Source organism: Sparus aurata, chromosome 8 (genome assembly GCF_900880675.1).
Source record: "Sparus aurata chromosome 8, fSpaAur1.1, whole genome shotgun sequence".
NCBI lineage: Eukaryota > Metazoa > Chordata > Actinopteri > Spariformes > Sparidae > Sparus > Sparus aurata.
Genome location: NC_044194.1, coordinates 22,311,660 through 22,330,344, shown reverse-complemented (window position 1 = coordinate 22,330,344; position 18,685 = coordinate 22,311,660). Strand labels below are relative to the sequence as shown.

General features: G+C 40.0%; 3 protein-coding genes across 5 annotated transcripts in view; 1 reads left to right on the top strand and 2 right to left on the bottom strand.

Annotated features, from left to right (window-relative positions):
* cep290 (centrosomal protein 290) overlaps window positions 1-2,141 on the top strand; it is a 42,991-nt gene extending 40,850 nt beyond the window's left edge. For both annotated transcript variants that reach the window (XM_030426772.1, XM_030426771.1), the window contains 2 exons: window positions 484-578; window positions 878-2,141. In XM_030426772.1, coding sequence (XP_030282632.1) covers window positions 484-578; window positions 878-1,122 — 340 coding nt within the window. In that variant the 3' untranslated portion in view covers window positions 1,123-2,141. The remainder of the gene's footprint in view (window positions 1-483; window positions 579-877) is intronic.
* Window positions 125-6,559, bottom strand: rlig1 (RNA 5'-phosphate and 3'-OH ligase 1). Its single transcript, XM_030426777.1, has 7 exons — window positions 6,336-6,559; window positions 5,205-5,322; window positions 4,716-4,811; window positions 4,500-4,616; window positions 3,659-3,856; window positions 2,958-3,127; window positions 125-2,667 (listed from the first exon to the last, which is right to left on the bottom strand). The coding sequence occupies exons 1-7, from the start codon at window positions 6,423-6,425 to the stop codon at window positions 2,482-2,484; spliced, it is 975 nt and encodes a 324-aa protein (XP_030282637.1). The 5' UTR covers window positions 6,426-6,559; the 3' UTR covers window positions 125-2,481.
* Window positions 6,560-7,380: 821 nt separating this feature from the next.
* Window positions 7,381-12,422, bottom strand: lyve1b (lymphatic vessel endothelial hyaluronic receptor 1b). 2 transcript variants are annotated; one of them, XM_030425022.1, is made up of 6 exons: window positions 12,230-12,422; window positions 11,549-11,711; window positions 10,093-10,232; window positions 9,558-9,950; window positions 8,537-8,615; window positions 7,381-7,851 (listed from the first exon to the last, which is right to left on the bottom strand). In XM_030425022.1, exons 1-6 carry the CDS (start codon window positions 12,306-12,308, stop codon window positions 7,656-7,658), a joined length of 1,050 nt encoding a protein of 349 aa, XP_030280882.1. In that variant the 5' UTR covers window positions 12,309-12,422; the 3' UTR covers window positions 7,381-7,655. The 2 variants fall into 2 exon arrangements, with proteins under 2 accessions (XP_030280882.1, XP_030280883.1); XM_030425023.1 differs by having other exon boundaries at window positions 7,381-7,845.
* Window positions 12,423-18,685: the final 6,263 nt, after the last annotated feature.

Below are 18,685 nucleotides of genomic sequence, written 5' to 3'. Positions count from 1 at the left end.
GTTTGTCGTTAATGGTGATACAGTGATAATGCAGTCATGTTAGGCTGGCAAATATGGTTATTCTTATCTCCCTATATATCACATATATGGCAAATCAATGCAAATGACATACAGTATAATCAAAATTAGTTAAATGTACCGTTTTATACATACACCATTATGTTTCAGAGCAAGCAAACCATAAAAAATGTGTAAAACATGTTAAATTTTAGCTGGTATTTCCTGAAAATACAATTCTATTGCATTAGTATTGAGAAAGACCTCACAAAGTGGAAAGCAAGTCACAACTACTGCTGCTGTTTATCAAGCAAACATTTTTTATACAATGTACACCAATGTTTTGGTCCAAGTGTCTGATAGAGGACCAAATTAGTGCAAGCAAACCTGGAGAGTTTCACAATGCTGAGAAGGATGACAGTATTCTCCCATGCTTCTTTCACGGTTGTGTAACAAAAATCTTACCGTTGTTCATCTCGTTTTAAGACTGTTGAACGCTGAGCTGGAGAAGAAGAACACAGAACTGAAACAAAGGCTGAACGAGTACAGTGAGCGATACGGTGAAACATCTTCTAAACTAGGTGTGACATTACTTCTGCTTGTCTAGTAACACTGCTGTCATTTTTCTAAACATCATGTTTTTTTTAATCATCATATTGAAGTGTGATGTCTATCATGTTATTTTGAAAAGCTTCAAGCTAGTTCTGATGACCTGACACTGCTGAGCCACAATATGTTTTCTTTTAACTTCATGCTGATTTATAATTTCTGATCGAACATGCAATGTCATGACACACTATGAAGAAGTCATCCAGCCAAAACATTTTAATATACGTAGTGTTAACTGTCTTCTCAGTCTGCTCTGTCTTTGTGTTCTCAGACTACGGGAAGCTCAAACACCTCCTGCAAGCAGCCGAAACAGAAAAGACAAAACTTCAAACTGAGATTAAAAAGCTGAAGAAAGAACTTGAGAGCTTCGATCCAACGTTCTTTGAAGAGATTGAAGATTTAAAGTATAACTACAATCTAGAGGTGAAGAAGAACATCCTGCTGGAGGAACAGCTGAAGAAAGTGTGCAATCAGTTTGGTGTTACAGCTGAACTGCCCAGCGTGTCCATCAGTTAACTCAGGGTCATCGTGCCTTTTACATCACGTCGGCACTGTTAAAACTACACCTGAATGTACTTTAAGTTTTTGGATTACTTTCCGTTATTATTTCTCAATATATATACTTTTTTTTTTTTATTTACTTTTCTTTTTTTTTTTTTCAAACCGTCAGGCACCAAAGTGGAATGTGAGGCTGATAACCAATATTATAAAAACTTACACCTGCATTAATATGAAGAGGAAAATCAATGTATTTTGGAGGGTTTTTTTCTAATTTACACCCTTATCTAGAGAGCCTTCAACCACCCTAGAATACAAAAAACTTAATTTATTGTAAAGCTGTTTATAGAAAGTTTTTTTGTTATTAATTTATTTACACTTGACTAATAGCAGACTACTGTATGTGTCCTTTTTGACAGGCATGTTATTGGATCCGCTACCAGCCTTGTACAACATTCCACTACTAGCATAATATAGCTGTGTAAAACACCATAACAATATAAATCAGCCACTGACATATCGCATATCACATCTGCTTAGATGTGTTATCTTGTTTACTTTTTCTTCACCAATCTTTACAGTTGGGTAGTTTTGCCAATTTTTTATTTTTTTTATTTAGGCCGCTTGCACTTAGACAAAATTCAAGAGTTAAGTACTTTAGCTTCTTGTGAAGCTGCTGTTTATTGTTCATTCTTGGTTTGGTCATGTAACTCATTTTGTGTTTTACTAGAATAGTCTTTTCTCAAAAAGTTCTTTTTTTTCCCCCATGTGCGAAAGAAACCAAGTGGAGAAAAAAACTATTTTCAGAAGAAAATTATTTTTTTCCCCCATGTGTGAAACCGAGTGGAAAAAGAAGTTTATCAAAACTAACTTAAAAAAAACCCTTTTTCCTCCCACACCAGTTCTTAAGTCAAACACGGGTGAGAAAACAATTTAGATCAGAATTTGTAAAATGGATCACCACAAAACAAAGGGCTTCTGTAGCTTTTAGATATTGTTCTTCTGTGTGTTTCTCAATAAAGCTGCTTTTGTACTAATCAAACTGTCATTAATCCCTGTTAAATAAAAGTTGTTGACATACTCATTATTTACTGTATGTTACAGTTGAAGAGTAATTACTATTTACACAATATTCATGGAACATTTTCGAAAACTTTAGGCGCAAAAAATGTCCAGTTGGTCGGTGTCCACTTTTCAGTTTTTTATACATGTTTCTGCAAAGCAGATGTCAAACTGTCTTCATTGTTGTAATACACCCCCTGTATTCATCTGGAATTACTGGTGGAAATACCTGGCAGCTATCACCAACATGATGATTCCTCAATGGGTCACAACACAAGCCTCAGAAAAGGAACGTTAGATCTTCTCCACCCGTGTTTACGAGTCAAACTGGACGTCCTGCAGTCGACTGAAACACTGTCCATTTAGTCTGGAGAGGGATGTGAACATGTCTTTGCTGTTGTTGTATTCGTCGACTGTCCCGTCAACATGAATGACCACCCGCCTGTCACCGAGACACGTCTCCCCGTCGGGCCACCTCAGTCCCAGGTGATGACGATGAACCTAACAACAACAACAGCCAGTGAACATCTCGAAGCCTTCTAAGTGATAAAAGCTGAATCTGTCTTTAGATTGGTGTATTTTATATCAAACATCCTCACTTGTGTTATTAATCATGAAGCCAATTCTATGTTTTATTTAATCTTTAAGCAAAATTTCCCCTTCCAAATGGGGGTAAATTCTACATTTGAGATCAACAGTGTCTATATGATCAGTTAGGATAGATCTTTTCAAAAAAGGACTTTCCTTCAACTTGATCAACACTGCAGACAATGTGTGTTAACTTTTCTGACCTTAATGAGCGTGCCGTCATTGCAGTGCCAGACGATGCCCTCCACTCGACCCTCTGGACTCTCCTGGAACCAGGAGCACAGCTGCTGGAAGGCAACAGGTGGAGGGTTTCTGACTCGAACACTCCCGTGTGACACCAGGAAGTGGACAGGCTGCTTCTTAATCCCCAATCCTGTCAAGAAAATGAAACTTAAACAATAAAACTAGTATCAAATAAACTATGTATTCTAGTTTACGATGCAGTGTTCCCGCAGCATTCTTTTAGTGCTTCTGTTACTTCCCTCAAATGTCCTGATAAGGTTGATATGTCTTCATTAAATATGAAGAAAGATAAACTTAAAAAAAATAGATCACCAGAAAAAAACAAATTCCTCAGGGCTTCTGTAGGTTTGAGACATTTCAGACATTCATCAAACTGCCCCCTGAATCAGTCACCTTTATATTAATACATTTTTACATAAACATCTGTACAGTATAGGCATAAAAGTGTAACACACTGAAGGCAGAGAGGCCATTACTTTGGATGTTGGTGGACTTTCAGAGAGGATCCTTGTCAATCTCAGAAGTTATTTTTTAGAATACCTTCCTCAAGGCACCGCAATCCTTATGAACAAGGATTTGTTTCTGCTTATTTGCTTAAGAACTGCCCTCCCTCTACACACCAGCAAGTGGACATTAACAGGAAAATACAGTCTCACATTACCATAAGGATTTCCGTTGACGTTGGTTCCAATGAGCTCCAGTGTTTGTTCCAGGAGGTCGGCCAGCGGGACTGCTGCAATTTCTAGCATGCCTTCGTCGTCAGAGATCGGCCTGAGAACCAGAGCCGCCCCGACCTCATAATCCACCACAGAGGAGTGCCAGCAGTACTGTTTGTTGTCCTTCTCGACCGGGACCCAGCCTGAACATTCAGAAGATACAAGTCACTACCTCTGCAGGCAGCATCATCCTCAATGACCATGTTTACATGCTCGCTAATATTCCACTATTACTCTAAATATGACAATATTCAGAATTTGATACGGGTCATGCAATTTCCAACTGACAGAATAAAGGGCAAAAAATGTAATATTTTGTGCATGTAAATGTAGTCAATCCCAGCAATATTTATGTCGGAAATATTGCCATTTGCACTTGTGTGTGGAACCCAGGAGATTGTTTCTCTTTGTTTCATCTCTGTGCACCAGATCTAAGAAATGTTTGAGAGTACATTCGATGATTTTACACTAAATGCAACATAAGTCAATGCCCTTACTTGATGTCATTTCATTGTCGATGCTTGTCTTTATACTCCTCTGCACCATGTATTTTTCTACATCATGAGCTCCCTCTCAAGTGAGACTGTATTGATACTCTGATTACAATGCAAAGTCAGTGCACCATAAAAAAAAAACACTCCTGATTAAATCTTTCATTAAGTTAAACTAATGAGCTCTGTGTTATCACATTGGCAGCAAAGCTTTGGGAAGTTACTCTACCTGCTCTACTATCAGATATTATTTTATGATTCATTAAGTTCATGATTAATGGTTGAACTTCAGGACCTGGAATGTGTCCATGCTCATCAGGCACTGGATGTCCGTTGTGGTGTATGACTCCGTGGGCTGGGATCCACGTCTCTGGAACCGTCTTAAAATCTTCCTCTACGTTCCATGTGAAACCTGAGAAAGAACACAAAAACAAACAGTCCAGCCTCACTGTGGGGATAAAGTGACTGCTTCCCTTATACTTTTCCACTCTATTAGCTAATACTTAAATACCTTTACAACTCCTATGAGAGTGCTGATACTTTTTGAACCTCTTCTCCGCCTGTTTATTGGGTTTCCTGTCGAGTCGAGCCCAGAGGTAAGGTTGCCCTACAGAAGAAAGGACAAACCACAATTCAATTCAGTCCACACCACTGCAAGAAAACTGTATTTCTTGCAAGGTTTTTACATAGCACTGCACAATTAATTGAAATATGATCAAAATTGTAATATGGCCATTAGCGATATCCAGGCTGCATAACACCCGATATTCTAATAAAGATAAAATGTGAGACAAGTCGGCATTATGATTAAATCAAGCGCTGCAGAGTTACCCTGACCAACACATCCAGTTATCCAGATGTAAAAATCCAATTGCAAATTTAATATCTAACAATTGCAATTTGATTTTTTTAATTTTTTTTTACTAGTTTTACATGATACAACTCCAGTGCCTCGCTCAAACAAGCTCATATGGTAGTTGTCGTTCTGATACGCACTCACCTTTATGAACTGTAACATAACAGCAAGTGCCATCTAGCTTTTCTGTGGCGAGGGCACAATCAATGTTCGCCTCGAGGGCGACAGGGTTCACATTTTCAGTTGCAATCACCTGAAATTGCTGAAGAGTGACACAGAGATTTAAACACTCAAGGTTTTAAGTAAACAACTGAAGAAGTACATTAAAATTGTTGCTTCCCTATCTGTTCTTATTAACATTGTTGTCGTACGGGTCTAAATACATCAGTAAAGTTTACACACAAATCATCCACTTATTTCACATATAAGATTTTAATGCGAGTTCCCTATCAATAACATATTCTTAAAGTGCAGATTAGTTACATTAGTGTTTGCTTTATTTGTTGTCTCATTATACGTTATATTACAGCTGCATAAAATGTGTTTGTGTGTGACTGTCATGGCAAAGAGGGGAAGAGGAGGATGGAGAGAAAGAACGTTGAGAGAGAGCAGGAAGGAGAAAGTGGACAGATAGTGAGGTCAAGACTGTAACAGTGGCCACACAGGAATTAAGAACATTTCATTCACAACAGCTACACGTCGTAGTGTTTTTCTTTTAATTCTGTGACTTTGTGACTTAACACTATGTCAGCATGTCACATATTGGCATAATTCATGCCTGGCCTTTATTTAGCATAACTACTTTACTGTTGTTAGCGGAGCTGGCTCAGGCTTGTGTGCGCTGACAAATCAGAGCAGACTCATTATTCAGGGTATTCGGGAGGGCCTTAAAGGGACAGGAGCTACAACTGAGCGTTTCAGACATAGACATGTATGTATGTAAACATGTAGGCCTAAACCCATTCTGGTAGTAATCCAACATAAAATTATGAACCTGAAAATGAGCATAACAGTGCATCAACACATACACCTGCCATCTGAAGCAATATTCCCTAAAAGCAATACAGCTGGCAGGGTGAACAGCGTGCTGCAGTACTGACGACAGAAAAATGCGTCATCGCTAAAGCTACTAGCATGAAAACATTACGTCATGTGTATTGCAGAAAGGACGTGTTGCCACCAACTCGGTGTTAAAGTCCACCTGGTTGTCACTCCGTGCTAGCGTCAGCATCAGCACCAGCTTCGTAGTGTTTAGAAATCAATGGCCGCACTCACCTGATAGTCTCGTTTTCTGGACAGTTCCTCCTTCACCTCCGTCAAAAACACACACGGTATCTTCTGCTGAACGGAGCCCAGACGTCTCATTTTGACGTACCTTATAATATCTGAAACCACCTGGTAATGTTTATGTTTCTATCGTTCAACAGAGTGACGACACGCCAGTGATGCTTCAGCGTGGATGAGAATGACATTAATGGTCATGTGACGAGCTTCTTCTTCTTCTTTATTTTTGGTAGGTTGGCAAACAATGAAACGGCTCGTTGGCGCCCCCCTGCTGTGTGGATGGGAACCTCTCATAAAACAGACCTTTACTTAAAGATAAAATCTGGTAGAATTATAGAACAACCCCTGAGTTTATTTAAAAGAAAAAGCATCTTGTTAAGCGAAAATATTTTTTTTAAATCAAATTAAAGTAAATGTACTCATGTTTGGACATATAAAGAATTTAATAATTTAATGTTAAAAAGTCGGTTCCGAGTCACAAAAGGCACGTTTTCCACTCCCAGTTGTCTTGTTTGTTGTGCGGAGTTTGTGTGTCAGGTTCTCTTTATGTTTAAATCAGAGCATTTTATGTTGCCTATTTTTACCCTGGAGGCAAAAGAGGCAGCAGATAATCAACAGTTAAACGTCTCATTGGTGAAATTTTACATAGTTTAGTTTAACACTTTTTAATCTGTTTTCCAAATGTACAAATTAAGTGAGATTATAATTACCAGCATGTGTTTTGGACCTCACTCCATTAATGTTTTTTTGTGTAGTTTGTGTTCCACTCATTTCCATCAGGGGGAGTTGTAGAAATCATTGAAACTCAAGAGAGCCATGACATACGTGTTCTTTACAAGTGTATCTAAACCTTTCACCACGACTGTACAGTCTCGCTCACCTTAGTCAAAGTGTTAGCACTTTCTCCTTCGTCTCAGAACACCCTGAGTGCGAGTCATCAGTCAAGTATTCTACATCATCCACACATTTGGTCCAGGTGAGCTATAAAACAGGAAACCTTAAAAATAAGGAATTATGCCGCTGACAAACTTCAGTCTTCATTAAAAAAACATTTATTTCAAAATGATAGGCATGATCTTAAGGGGTAAATCATGTGCTTATACAAACATACAGGGACGTACTGTACAAACCGAGTAAAACTGCTTTTCAGTCTCATGAAGTAGAGTGTTTATATGTATAGTCACATTGAAAAGTTCAATAAACCGGTCAAAGCATTCATGAAGTAAAGCTTTTTTCTGAAATGCATGAATGTATATATCAGGTATCACTGTGTCTGTTATCTGTTAAATCCTCCAGAGAGATATCATACAGCTACTCAAAAGATTGTGTCTTCATGTCTGGATTCACACGCAGTGTGATATCACTGGAGTACTTCCTGTCTTCTTCTTCTTCCTCTCCTTCATGCTGACTCTGCAGGTCCATCTCACTGTCGGTGTGCTTCCACATCTCGGTTTCGATGTCGTCCTTCTGCTGCCCCTGAGGCCAATAGGTGAAAATGTTCCTTTTCCAGAAGAGGAGAAAAACAAATCACATTAGAAACACATTAAAGATGCATCCCTGACAGCATATTAAATTCTGTGTAAATGAGCCTCTAAGATAATTATCCACTTTGTGAACTGCTTCCTGCCACAAATACACAAAGTACCAGTCAAAAGTTTAGACACACCTTCTCATTTAATGTTTTTTCTTTATTTTCATGACTATTTACACTGTAGATTCTCACTGAAGGCATCAAAACTATGAATGAACACATATGGAACAAAAAAGTGTGAAATAACTCGAAAAATGTTTTATATTTCAAATTTTTCAAAATAGCCACCCTTTGCTTTGTTTACTGCTTTGCACACTCTTGGCATACTCTCGATATTTTTTTTATCATCTTTTTCTGAGAATCTACAATGTAAATAGTCATGAAAATAAAGAAAAACCATTAAATGAGAAGGTGTGTCCAAACCTTTGACTGGTAGTGAACGAACACATGACGCTCAAGAATTTAACATGGTAGTGCTTGAGCAGCCTCCAATACACAATAACACTCTAAGGAGAAAACAGAGCCATTCATGGTCTGAACCTTTCTCTCCCCTCCGGGATATAACCCAACTAGAGTAGCCCTTTCTGTTTCCAAATTAATACTGTCAAGGGAAAATGCTTCAAACAGTTAGCACTGTGGAACATCCGCCAACGTGACTCACAGTTTATAGTACCACACAATGCCGGCTGCTGTTAGGAGCAGAAGGACGGTGCCAAGAATGATAAGGGCTGTTGGTACATCTGGAAAAATAAACAAACATATGATGAATGATTTTTGCCACAAACTCTATTTGATTTATATTGTATAATTGCATTACATTACATTGCATAAACCAATTGAAATCCAACACAATTCACCCTGTGTTCGCGCAGATTTAGTCCTGTGATTTCTCCTCCACAGTGATCCACGCAAACAGCACGTCAGCCCAGTTGCCAGAATAAAATGCTATGATACATTTGAATTTGTACGTGCCACACGTGCCGTATCGACATTTGCACCGCGCACGTCACACCACGTTCACGTTACGTTTTCATAACCCAACTTTCATAACAGGGGGTGGAGGGTATGGGGGTGAAGAGATAGGTGAAAAGGCTGCCACCTCTTTAGTTTTGTGCGTTTTTTTAATGAATGGGCCTGGATCCCATTGGTAAATTTGTCTTTCCATTAACTTATTGTGGTGTTTCTCTGCCCCCTAGTGGCCAACATTTGCTTAATACAGCTTTAAAGTTGCATTCCGTTCAGGCAAGCAGATTTTCCTATTTCAATGATGGTAAAATATGAAAAACATCTAATGAAAATAAAAAAGAAATACCCTGAGTGGAAATTGTATTTCAAGAGTTGCAAACTGAACGAGGTTGCTGGAAGGCAAAATCATCCATCAGTCAACCTTTAATGCCTCCAAAGCAACTGTAGTGTTTTATTACCAGATTATTTACTGTGTGGTTACGGGAGCTCCAACATCTATTTCACCTCATTTGCACAACATCACAAGTAACATTGCATTGGAATCAATTATGATTTTGTAATACATAAAAGAACATCCCCAAGCGTGACTCATATTGACCTCTACTGGTGATTAGTAAGAAATGCAACAAAGATCCCTTGACCGCCTTGAAAATTGGGGAACCTAAAAGACAGGAAAAAAAATACCAATCTAAAAATGAAAGAAGACAGGGATATACCTCCAAGAGAAGGTTTTGCTGGGCTCACCGTTGTTGGCATCGCTGACGCAGAGGAAACAGAGAAACTGAAGGCATGAGCAGAGGTAGAAAAGGCAGAACTGACCACGGTGGGTTTTGAGGTGACATGGCGAGGGAGAGAGGTTGGAATATGGGTGGAGAAGGTATTAAGAGTGGTGGAGGTGGAGGGAATCCTAGTTGACCGTGTTGAGGGGAGACGGAGGGTGAAAGCTGAGCTGAAGGGCGCTTGTGTTGTTCTCGGCCCTCTTGAAGGTGGAGACTTGGTTGTTGATCCGAGCAGGGGTGCGGCAGCTGTTGAGGTCGGGGTCGGTGTTATCAGTGGGGTGGACGTCGTGGCGACTTGTGGGCTGGCTGTTGATTTGTTTGGAGTTTCCTCTAATTTTGTAAGTGGGGTGGAAAAAGGTTTATATTTTAGTCATTCAACAGTTGCTCAGAATGCATCTTGATAATAAGATCAAACCAGTTGAGAGTTATATTTATTTGGAATCTACAGTACACGGTGCAGCAATTAAAGTACCTGATGCGTTGAAGCAGAAGACACCAAACTTTTTTTCTGCATTTGCTTTCCACTGCACCACTCCAGTGTTGCCCTTTCCACACATTTTATCAGGTGTAAGTCGGGGAACAACCGCGACTTTTTCAGCTGTCCAGCCAAATCTGTGAGAAAAATAAGAAAGTGCAGACGAAATGAACTATTGATGAAAAAACATTTCAGCACCTCCAGACAGTCACACAAATGCTGCAGCAAAACACTTGTGGCTTTTAAGGGAGCTGCACGAAAAGCAGATGTATTGACTCCATCGGCATCGCATGAACTGTTGATGGTCACGTTGCATTGTGGGTAATGTAGTACGTGAATGTATAATAGACCACGCTTTGCTTCCTATTTTGCCCGGTGGCCACTCACGGTATTGCAGCTAAAAATTCCCTAACAGCCAAAAAAGCATTTTCAGTTAATTTTGTTAATTTATCACGTTAACAGCTCGCAAACATCTCAAACTACTATTGGACTATCCCCCTTTGTCCGATACAAAGTTTTGTTATTCAGACAGGATCGGCCGGGGCGGGCTGTTTAGCATGCTGATATCTGCAGCAATACATGTTATACAACACAACTCTGTTGACCATGTTAGCCCGGTCCGACAATTCACATTTGAAATGTTTATTAAAGCAGCAAAATATAGTTTAGAGTTTGGCATCTAGGCTCCAACCTCGTCACTCCCCGCAGGTATGTTCACGTAGAGATGGTGGGGAGTGATGAGCAACACATCTTGAACCCCCCCCCCCCCCTCCCCGAAGTCAGGGCCTACAGGTAGATGCTGGGTTGGTGGTGGGGCTCAAACAACGTGCAGTAATACTGACGCAGGGCAGTGGTGGCATTGGCAGGCAGAGGGAGACATGGGAGATTCTTGCAGTTTAAATAGACCACCGAATTGACGGGGTGCGTTTGGTAGAGGAGTCTGGAGAGTGGGGACCAGCTCACAGATGTCGTTAATTAGCAAATCCTACCTATCGCCTTCCTGATGGAACAAAGAAGTCTGTTATAACCGACCAACATGTGTACAAGTGTAACACCATCTTTTTTTTCTGTTCTGTATTTGTTTCTATGTTCCGAATGAGGCGTGGTGTCACTTATATTTGATATTTGGTCAGTTGCACCTCAGAAACGTCCCAGCTGAGAACTAACTAATCTGAGACGCCATATTCTAGGGATTCTAGGAAGCCTAACACCATCATTTTTTTTTTTTTGTCTTTTCTGTCTTTGTTTCTTTTTTCTGAATGAGTTGTCAGCTTGTATCCATAGGCCGGCACGATGTGGTGCACATGGCCCCAAAACACAAAAAATACGCTCGGTAAAAATAATTGAGTGCTGCAATATTTTACCATGAAAAAGCTATGAGCAAACACTTTCAGTCAACACATCAGCAGGTTTCCCACCACACCAGGACAGTCACCACATGCTTTGAGCCTACTTGCACGTCTGCAGACCGTGCTGTACCGCTCGGTCCATCTGGGCTGTGGTCGCCATGGTGACGTTCAGAGATACACAGGCAGCTCTGGCAGCCGTGAAGTTGAAGGTGTATTCGCCTCCTTCGAGATGCATGAAGACTCCTGCTGCTCTGGGACTCTGAGGCACTGGCGGCACACAACACAATACACACATTTGAACTGTTTCAGTCATTCGCTACCAGCAATACTGTTTACACGTAAATATGAAGCTGATCGTATTATCTGTGCCAATAAAAAGTGTTTCATCTCATGACAGGGTTGATGACCTTAAGCTTTACGATTTGATAAGATTGGTTAATTACAGTTACAGTACTAAATGTACTAAAACACAGGCCAGAAGTTAACCTCTGGCGCAGTGGGACAACAACAACCAAAACCAACCACGATAATTGACATTTTCCACAGTTAACTCATGATAATTTTTCGCGCATTTTTGCTACTTTTATTTAACCGTGACCACAGCATTTACTTTTAAACGGTCACATGAAAAGCACCAAACAGTGTCCTGAAAATAAAGGGTCATGCATGCTAAAATATAAATGTTCTACATTCAAGGATTCAGATGTATCAAAAATAAAATGCATAAAGTATTTTGTCTAAAGGTGGTCCTCCACCTACATGAGAAAAAAAACAAACAAACTTACCTTTAGTGGAGATGGAGGCCGGCAGAAAGGCTGCAAAAGACAAGAGTAAGAATTGATTCAACAAAGAAAATCTAGCCATGTTTTATACTAAATCAATATAACTGACACGGTTGAAGGTACAGAACTAAATAAAGCAAACGCTAAGGGAAAAGCCTCAGAACAAAATGTGATGTGTAAAGGGACACGGAAACAGGAAGTGGGGGTCAAATCTGCTTGACGCCCCTTTGTGAGATAACACACGCACATCCCCAGAGAGACCACATTAACTCGGTTTGATCCAAACGTTTGTTATGTTATGCTTCTAGAAATCACAGATACAGTCATAAACAGCTTGTTCAACACTTGAGTATTAATTATAAAAAGCTAATTGAGGATTTACAGGAAGCTGACATGAAGCAGGATGTCAGGAGATGTCAGCTTTAACTGGGGCTCTGAGTGAAATGCATAAGAGGAGATCCTAGTGGTTGCTTACTGCTCCTGACACCGGTGTGTTCTCAACAAAATATGAATGAAGCAATGTGGTTTTTTTATATATATATATATATATATATATATATAGAAAAAAATGAAGGGGGTTTTCAGTGGTTTGGAGTTTTTCTGCCTTGCCAACATCAATCATCCAGAGGTATGTTTGCTCTGACAGGCTGGTCGGAAGAGGGAACTTCCTCCGCATTGTCCCTGTGCTCGTCTCTCCTCTTTCTCTGTCTCTCATTTTATTCACTCTTTCGAGTGAACTCAGAGGAATAACAGATCCAACCAGGGAACAAGATGTACTTGATGGAACCCTGTATTTGATGTGTTAGCATGCTCAGTGGGCGGCACAGTGGGGGATCAAACCTCTAACCCTGACAGAACTGTGGCACGTCCACTTAACACGCCTCATTTGCAACCATAACCAGCATTGTTTTTTGTTTTTAAAACGACTTGAACAGTCATCTAAATTGATGACTATTTAATATCCTTTTGAATGACTAATCAATTGTGTGAAAAATCGTTGTAGCTCTAATGTCGCGCTATGCTTCGACAAACACGTATCATATGTTTAACAAAGGGATTATGCAACACAGAAGTAAACGGAGTGCCATCTTACAATGTGGTGTCTTGTGTATCTGGGGTCAGCTGCACCTCAGAAACGTCTCAGCTGAGAACTAAGTTCATCCAAATCCATTTAACCATATTCTACAGCTGAGGTCTTTCAGTTCAAAATCACATGTATAGTCTTTAAGAAATAAGGACGTTCATGAGGTGACGAGGTTGTACAGAGGGACAGGTACTTTCAGGACACCAGTGCAATACGGATAAAGGAACAGTGCACGGTTTGTGTTGCAGAAATGGCCATTACACTTTTTGTCAAGACGAGAGAAATTGCGCCGATGCTTAAATACATTTGTAGCGATATTTCTTCACGTGTCCCTCCCTGTGTAGCAGACATCTGAGAATCTGAATTACAGTGAAGGGCGCAAACAATCTGTCACACTTAGCTAAAGTTACATGCACTGAAATCGGATTGTGTTTTGACTCATTCAGCTCACTGACCAGGTAGAACGAGCAAGTCCAGGGTATCAGCCAGGCCAAAGTTTTGCAGTTCCAATGCCCCCATGTTTACTGTTTGCTTTTTGTGGGAATTGGATCAATTGTAATTTAGTTGAATAACAGGTAATATGCACCACTAAAGGTCAATAAAAATGGAAATGACCTAAAGGTGTTTCCTCAAGCCTCCATGTTTACGCAGCTTTGAAGCTCCACCTCTGGAGGACACCCTGGTAAAAACTGAATTTTAAAGTAATTTAACATTTTGAAAATTATATTTGCCTTCTTGACCAAAGTAAGACGAGAGGATCAATAGCACTCTCATAGCTGTCGGATAAATGTGAAGACAAAACCAAGCAAACATTTAGCTTAGCTCAGCATAACGACGGGAAAATGGGAAAAACAGCAAGCTGGGCTCCGGCCAGGGAATCCACAGAGCTCATCAGTTGACATGTCATATCATATCTGTTTAATTTCTACAAACAATGATGTTCTGAAAGGACTTCCGTTTTATTTACTTTTAAAGGAGCACTGTGTTGTTTTGGAGAAGAAATTCAAACTCAGAATTTTGATATTTACATTATTAAGGAGCCAACAATACAAACTCAGAAACATAACAGTTTTCTGTGACTGAATAAACAAGCTGTTCTCAGAGGAAAATAAGGTCCCCAGAACGCTGTTTGAAACAACATAAAACAGTATGAAATTGCTCTTTTCACTGGCTGTAGTTAAACAAGTTAACTAGTGAATGTCAGTTACAGCTAGCTGTTGCTCTGGTGATATGCTGCCCCCTGTTTGTGTGTTTTTCAATATGAATTTGACAGGTGGCCAGAATATACGTATTGCTCCTTTAATGAGAAGGCTTTATGAAATTCTTGCAGTTGAATTAACCTGTTCACACACCGACAGATATTTGAAGCTTTTGTGGCACAAAATCAGCCTTGTTAACAGCCCTTAATTGTCGCCTCTAGGTATTAACATTATTCATATATTCCAGGGGCTCACACCAGCAACATACATGCTTCTCTAGCCTCTCAAACCCAGCATTAGGAAACCCGAATGTAAGTGTGATAGCGGCCTGTTATCATGAGGAATGGCACACTCTCTCCGGCTCAGAAGGCGAGAGAGATCAACATGTCCTACTTTCATGACTCAATGAATATCGTGTGAATAATGCCTGCCCCGGGCTGCAGCATGGATGACTGAAGCTGGGCTGTAAAGGATACAGCGCTGTAACACAGATAGGAGCTGGAGGAGAAGCTAATTGGTCACACTTGCCTGGTCAGGAAGAGTGTAAGTCCCACTTCCTCCTCCGGGACATAAAAAGCAGAGTTCACTGATATAAGTGAGACAATTTCCTTCACGCGGCATCATTAGAGAAAGTTGTCCTCGGGGATAAGAGGGGCGGGTAATTGAAACAGTTTTCCTGAGGTCACTGATCTAAAGCCCACGAGACTTTTTCTTTTTCACAGACAAAACTATCAAGTAATTTTCCTTAACGTCTTTTTTCACAGTTTCTCTTAGTCCTAATATAGATTTAAAGAAATATGAATTCTTTAGCAAACGTTTATTACTGTTGCTGTTGATATAATTTTAGCTTGAGCTATTATCTGCCCATAGAGGAATATTCTATAGGAATTCCTTCATCTATATTAACGTTAACGCCTAAAAACCCTACTCTGTCTTTGAGAAGCTGAACTGCGGCAGTTGGGGCATAAAGCTTTTAATAGAACATCTCCACGGTAACATTTCTAAAATGACTGGCTGACAGACTGTTGATACATATTTTGTTGTTGCGTCATGTATTGAGATTATTTCAAACGTTTCCAGTAGTGTTCAAACACAAAAAATGCATCATTTTAATATGATTTTAATACATTACATTGTCTGTTGACATCTGTTCCTGAGTCTCTTCAGACAGACTTTTGTGACAACATCTCCCCTGATCCTACTCCAAACTGCTTGTTTAGTTGTATTGTTTTGCATGGCAGAGTTGACATACTGTGCATTTAAATCTCTTGCTCATGGGCACCCAATATAAAGACCAGAGACCATACTAGGAAGATGACTTTTTTTATTTTTATTTTTTATTCAGTATAAAAGTTCAGTTTCTATGAAAGGTTGTAGAGGCCAAAAATCTATTTATTTTCATATTTTGATTTCTTGTGATCATCAAAATGTAATCTAATTTTCACTGTGATCTGCGTTTTCCAATGATCCTGTAATGACTATGGTAGCAAGATGGACTCACAAAAGACCGAAACCTTCTGATACCGAGTTTAAAAAATGTCAGAAAGTACTCCTACTCCTAACTAAACTAAATGTGTGCTGTTGTCATTTAAAACAACGTTGCCAGCCAGGCTGCATCTTCATCAAATTGAAGATTAAAGTAGAACGGAAATGTTGTCTTTAGGAAAATCCCATGGCGTGGACTTTTTTCACCGACGCTGTCTCTGGGTTGCGTTACATCTGCTCGCCGTGCTTATCATTCACTCGCATGAATTCTGCCTTTAAAAATCACTCACGTGGCCGTTTTCTGAACAGGTGTTGTGCCAGAAAACGACTGCTTGCCAAAAAACGACTGACCCCAACGGGAACGCCCATCGGGGGTGTTACTGCAGTCCACAGCATAACTGCGAGGATATGTTGTATTGAGAAGTAGGCTGTCATTCTGTCATACGCTACAACTTGTCTTTAAATTAACAATCATGAGATGAGTTTTGGTGGTATACTTTTATTGTCGTTGTTGTTTATGCTGCTGCTGCTGTTGTAAGATAAGGAAGCATGAGGCTGCCTGACAAGGTTACAGGGGGCAGTCACTTTTTGGCAAAGCCTTGCCAAAAAGTGACTGCCCCTGTAACTCAGGAGCGCAAAGGGCAATATTCACAGAATTTTCTGGAGTTATAGTAGAGGGTAACAGGTGTATGTACAGTGAATTTGGTCAGTGTCACCATAGACATATATACATAGACGCCTCATTGAGCGCTGGACCGTACGTCGACGTCGCCGCCATATTGGAGGAGGCAGATCCGCCCCGTGAACTAATACGAGTCAATGGAGTGAACTTTATAAAGCTCCTTCTACAAAGTGCTATAAGTTAATGTGTCTCATTTACACATTCACACACATACGGATATATTCAGGAAACAGAGAGGAACCAAAAACAACGTCTGTAACGTTCTCTGAGGATTATAAATGTTAGCTAATCCTCATATGTTCAGTATACAGGTCGGCACCAAACCATTTTATAATGTTTTTATGAGTGTTTACAGCTGCTAATGTATGTAACGCTGTTACTGTGATGATACATGACAGTTAAATATTCAATCTGTCCATAATAACCACATCCTGACATGCAAATGAGACATCTGTCCGCCATACTGTCAACTTGGTTAATCTAATTTAACTTTATATGGACAACTGACTGCATAATATACGAATCAGAATCAGAAATACTTTATTGATCCCCGATGGGCAATTCAAGCGTTACAGCTGCTCCCATTCAAAGTCAAGAATATGCAGAAAATACTACTACTATAATTTCACTAATAATAATGTTGAAAACTATATGTGGTGCATATTTATAATAGTAGCCTGCTGATACTTCACTTTTTTTTTTTACCATGAAATGTTATTTTATACCATATCTGTCATGGTGTGTATCTCTTCACTGCTGTTGCAGTTTCTCATCTTGATTTGCAGACTTTATTTTTGTCGCCATGATATTATTAGTCAAAAATCACTATTTATAAAATGACGGTGTTTTTGATTCACACAGATGCCACATTTGCATGTCAGGATGTGGTTATTGTGGACAGATTAAATATTTAACTGTCACGTATCATCACAGTAACAGCGTAACATACATTAGCAGCTGTAAACACTTATAAAAACATTATAAAATGGTTTGATGCTGACCTGTATACTGAACATATGAGGATTAGCTAACATTTATAATCCTCAGAGAACGTTACAGACGTTGTTTTTGGTTCCTCTCTGTTTCCTGAATATATCCGTATGTGTGTGAATGTGTAAATGAGACACATTAACTTATAGCACTTTGTAGAAGGAGCTTTATAAAGTTCACTCCATTGACTCGTATTAGTTCACGGGGCGGATCTGCCTCCTCCAATATGGCGGCGACGTTGACGTATCGCAGCAGCGGGCCAACCCGCTCAATGAGGCGTCTATGTATATATGTCTATGAGTGTCACCCTTTGCACTCCTGAGTTACAGGGGCAGTCATTTTTTGGCAAGGCCTTGCCAAAAAGAGACTGCCCCCTGTAACTCAGGAGTGCAAAGGGCAATATTCACAGAATTTTCTGGAGTGATAATAGAGGGTAACAGGTGTATGTACACTGAATTTAGTCAGTGTCACCCTTTGCACTCCTGAGTTACACGGGGCAGTCACTTTTTGGCAAGGCCTTGCCGAAAAATGACTGCCCCTGTAACTCAGGAGTGGGCGTTCCCGTCGGGAGCAGTCATTTGCTGTGGAGAGACCAGTAACACCCCCGATGGGCGTTCCCGTTGGGGTCAGTCGTTTTTTGGCAAGCAGTCGTTTTCTGGCACAACACCGGTGCTCCTGACCTCGATGGGACGACATAATTTGTCAGTGCTTTCCAAAATCATTGTAAATAACCAATAAGGAACTGATTCAAATGTTCCATCTCTCTTCTGCCATCTAATATCTTCTTAGGTTTAGGCAAAAAACGACTTAGCTAATGTTTTGGAAGAGCTAAAAAATTACACATTTGGCGCTCTGTAGGCTACTTAGTGTTATATAGTAATAGCAAAGACATAACCCTCACACATTCAACCCTCAACACACGGTAACCACTAACGCCATCCTGGCCCTCTGTGTCCCCACTGAACTCCAGGGATGTGGAACTTGTTTGCTGTGCTAAGCCCCTGCGGCTTAATAACATC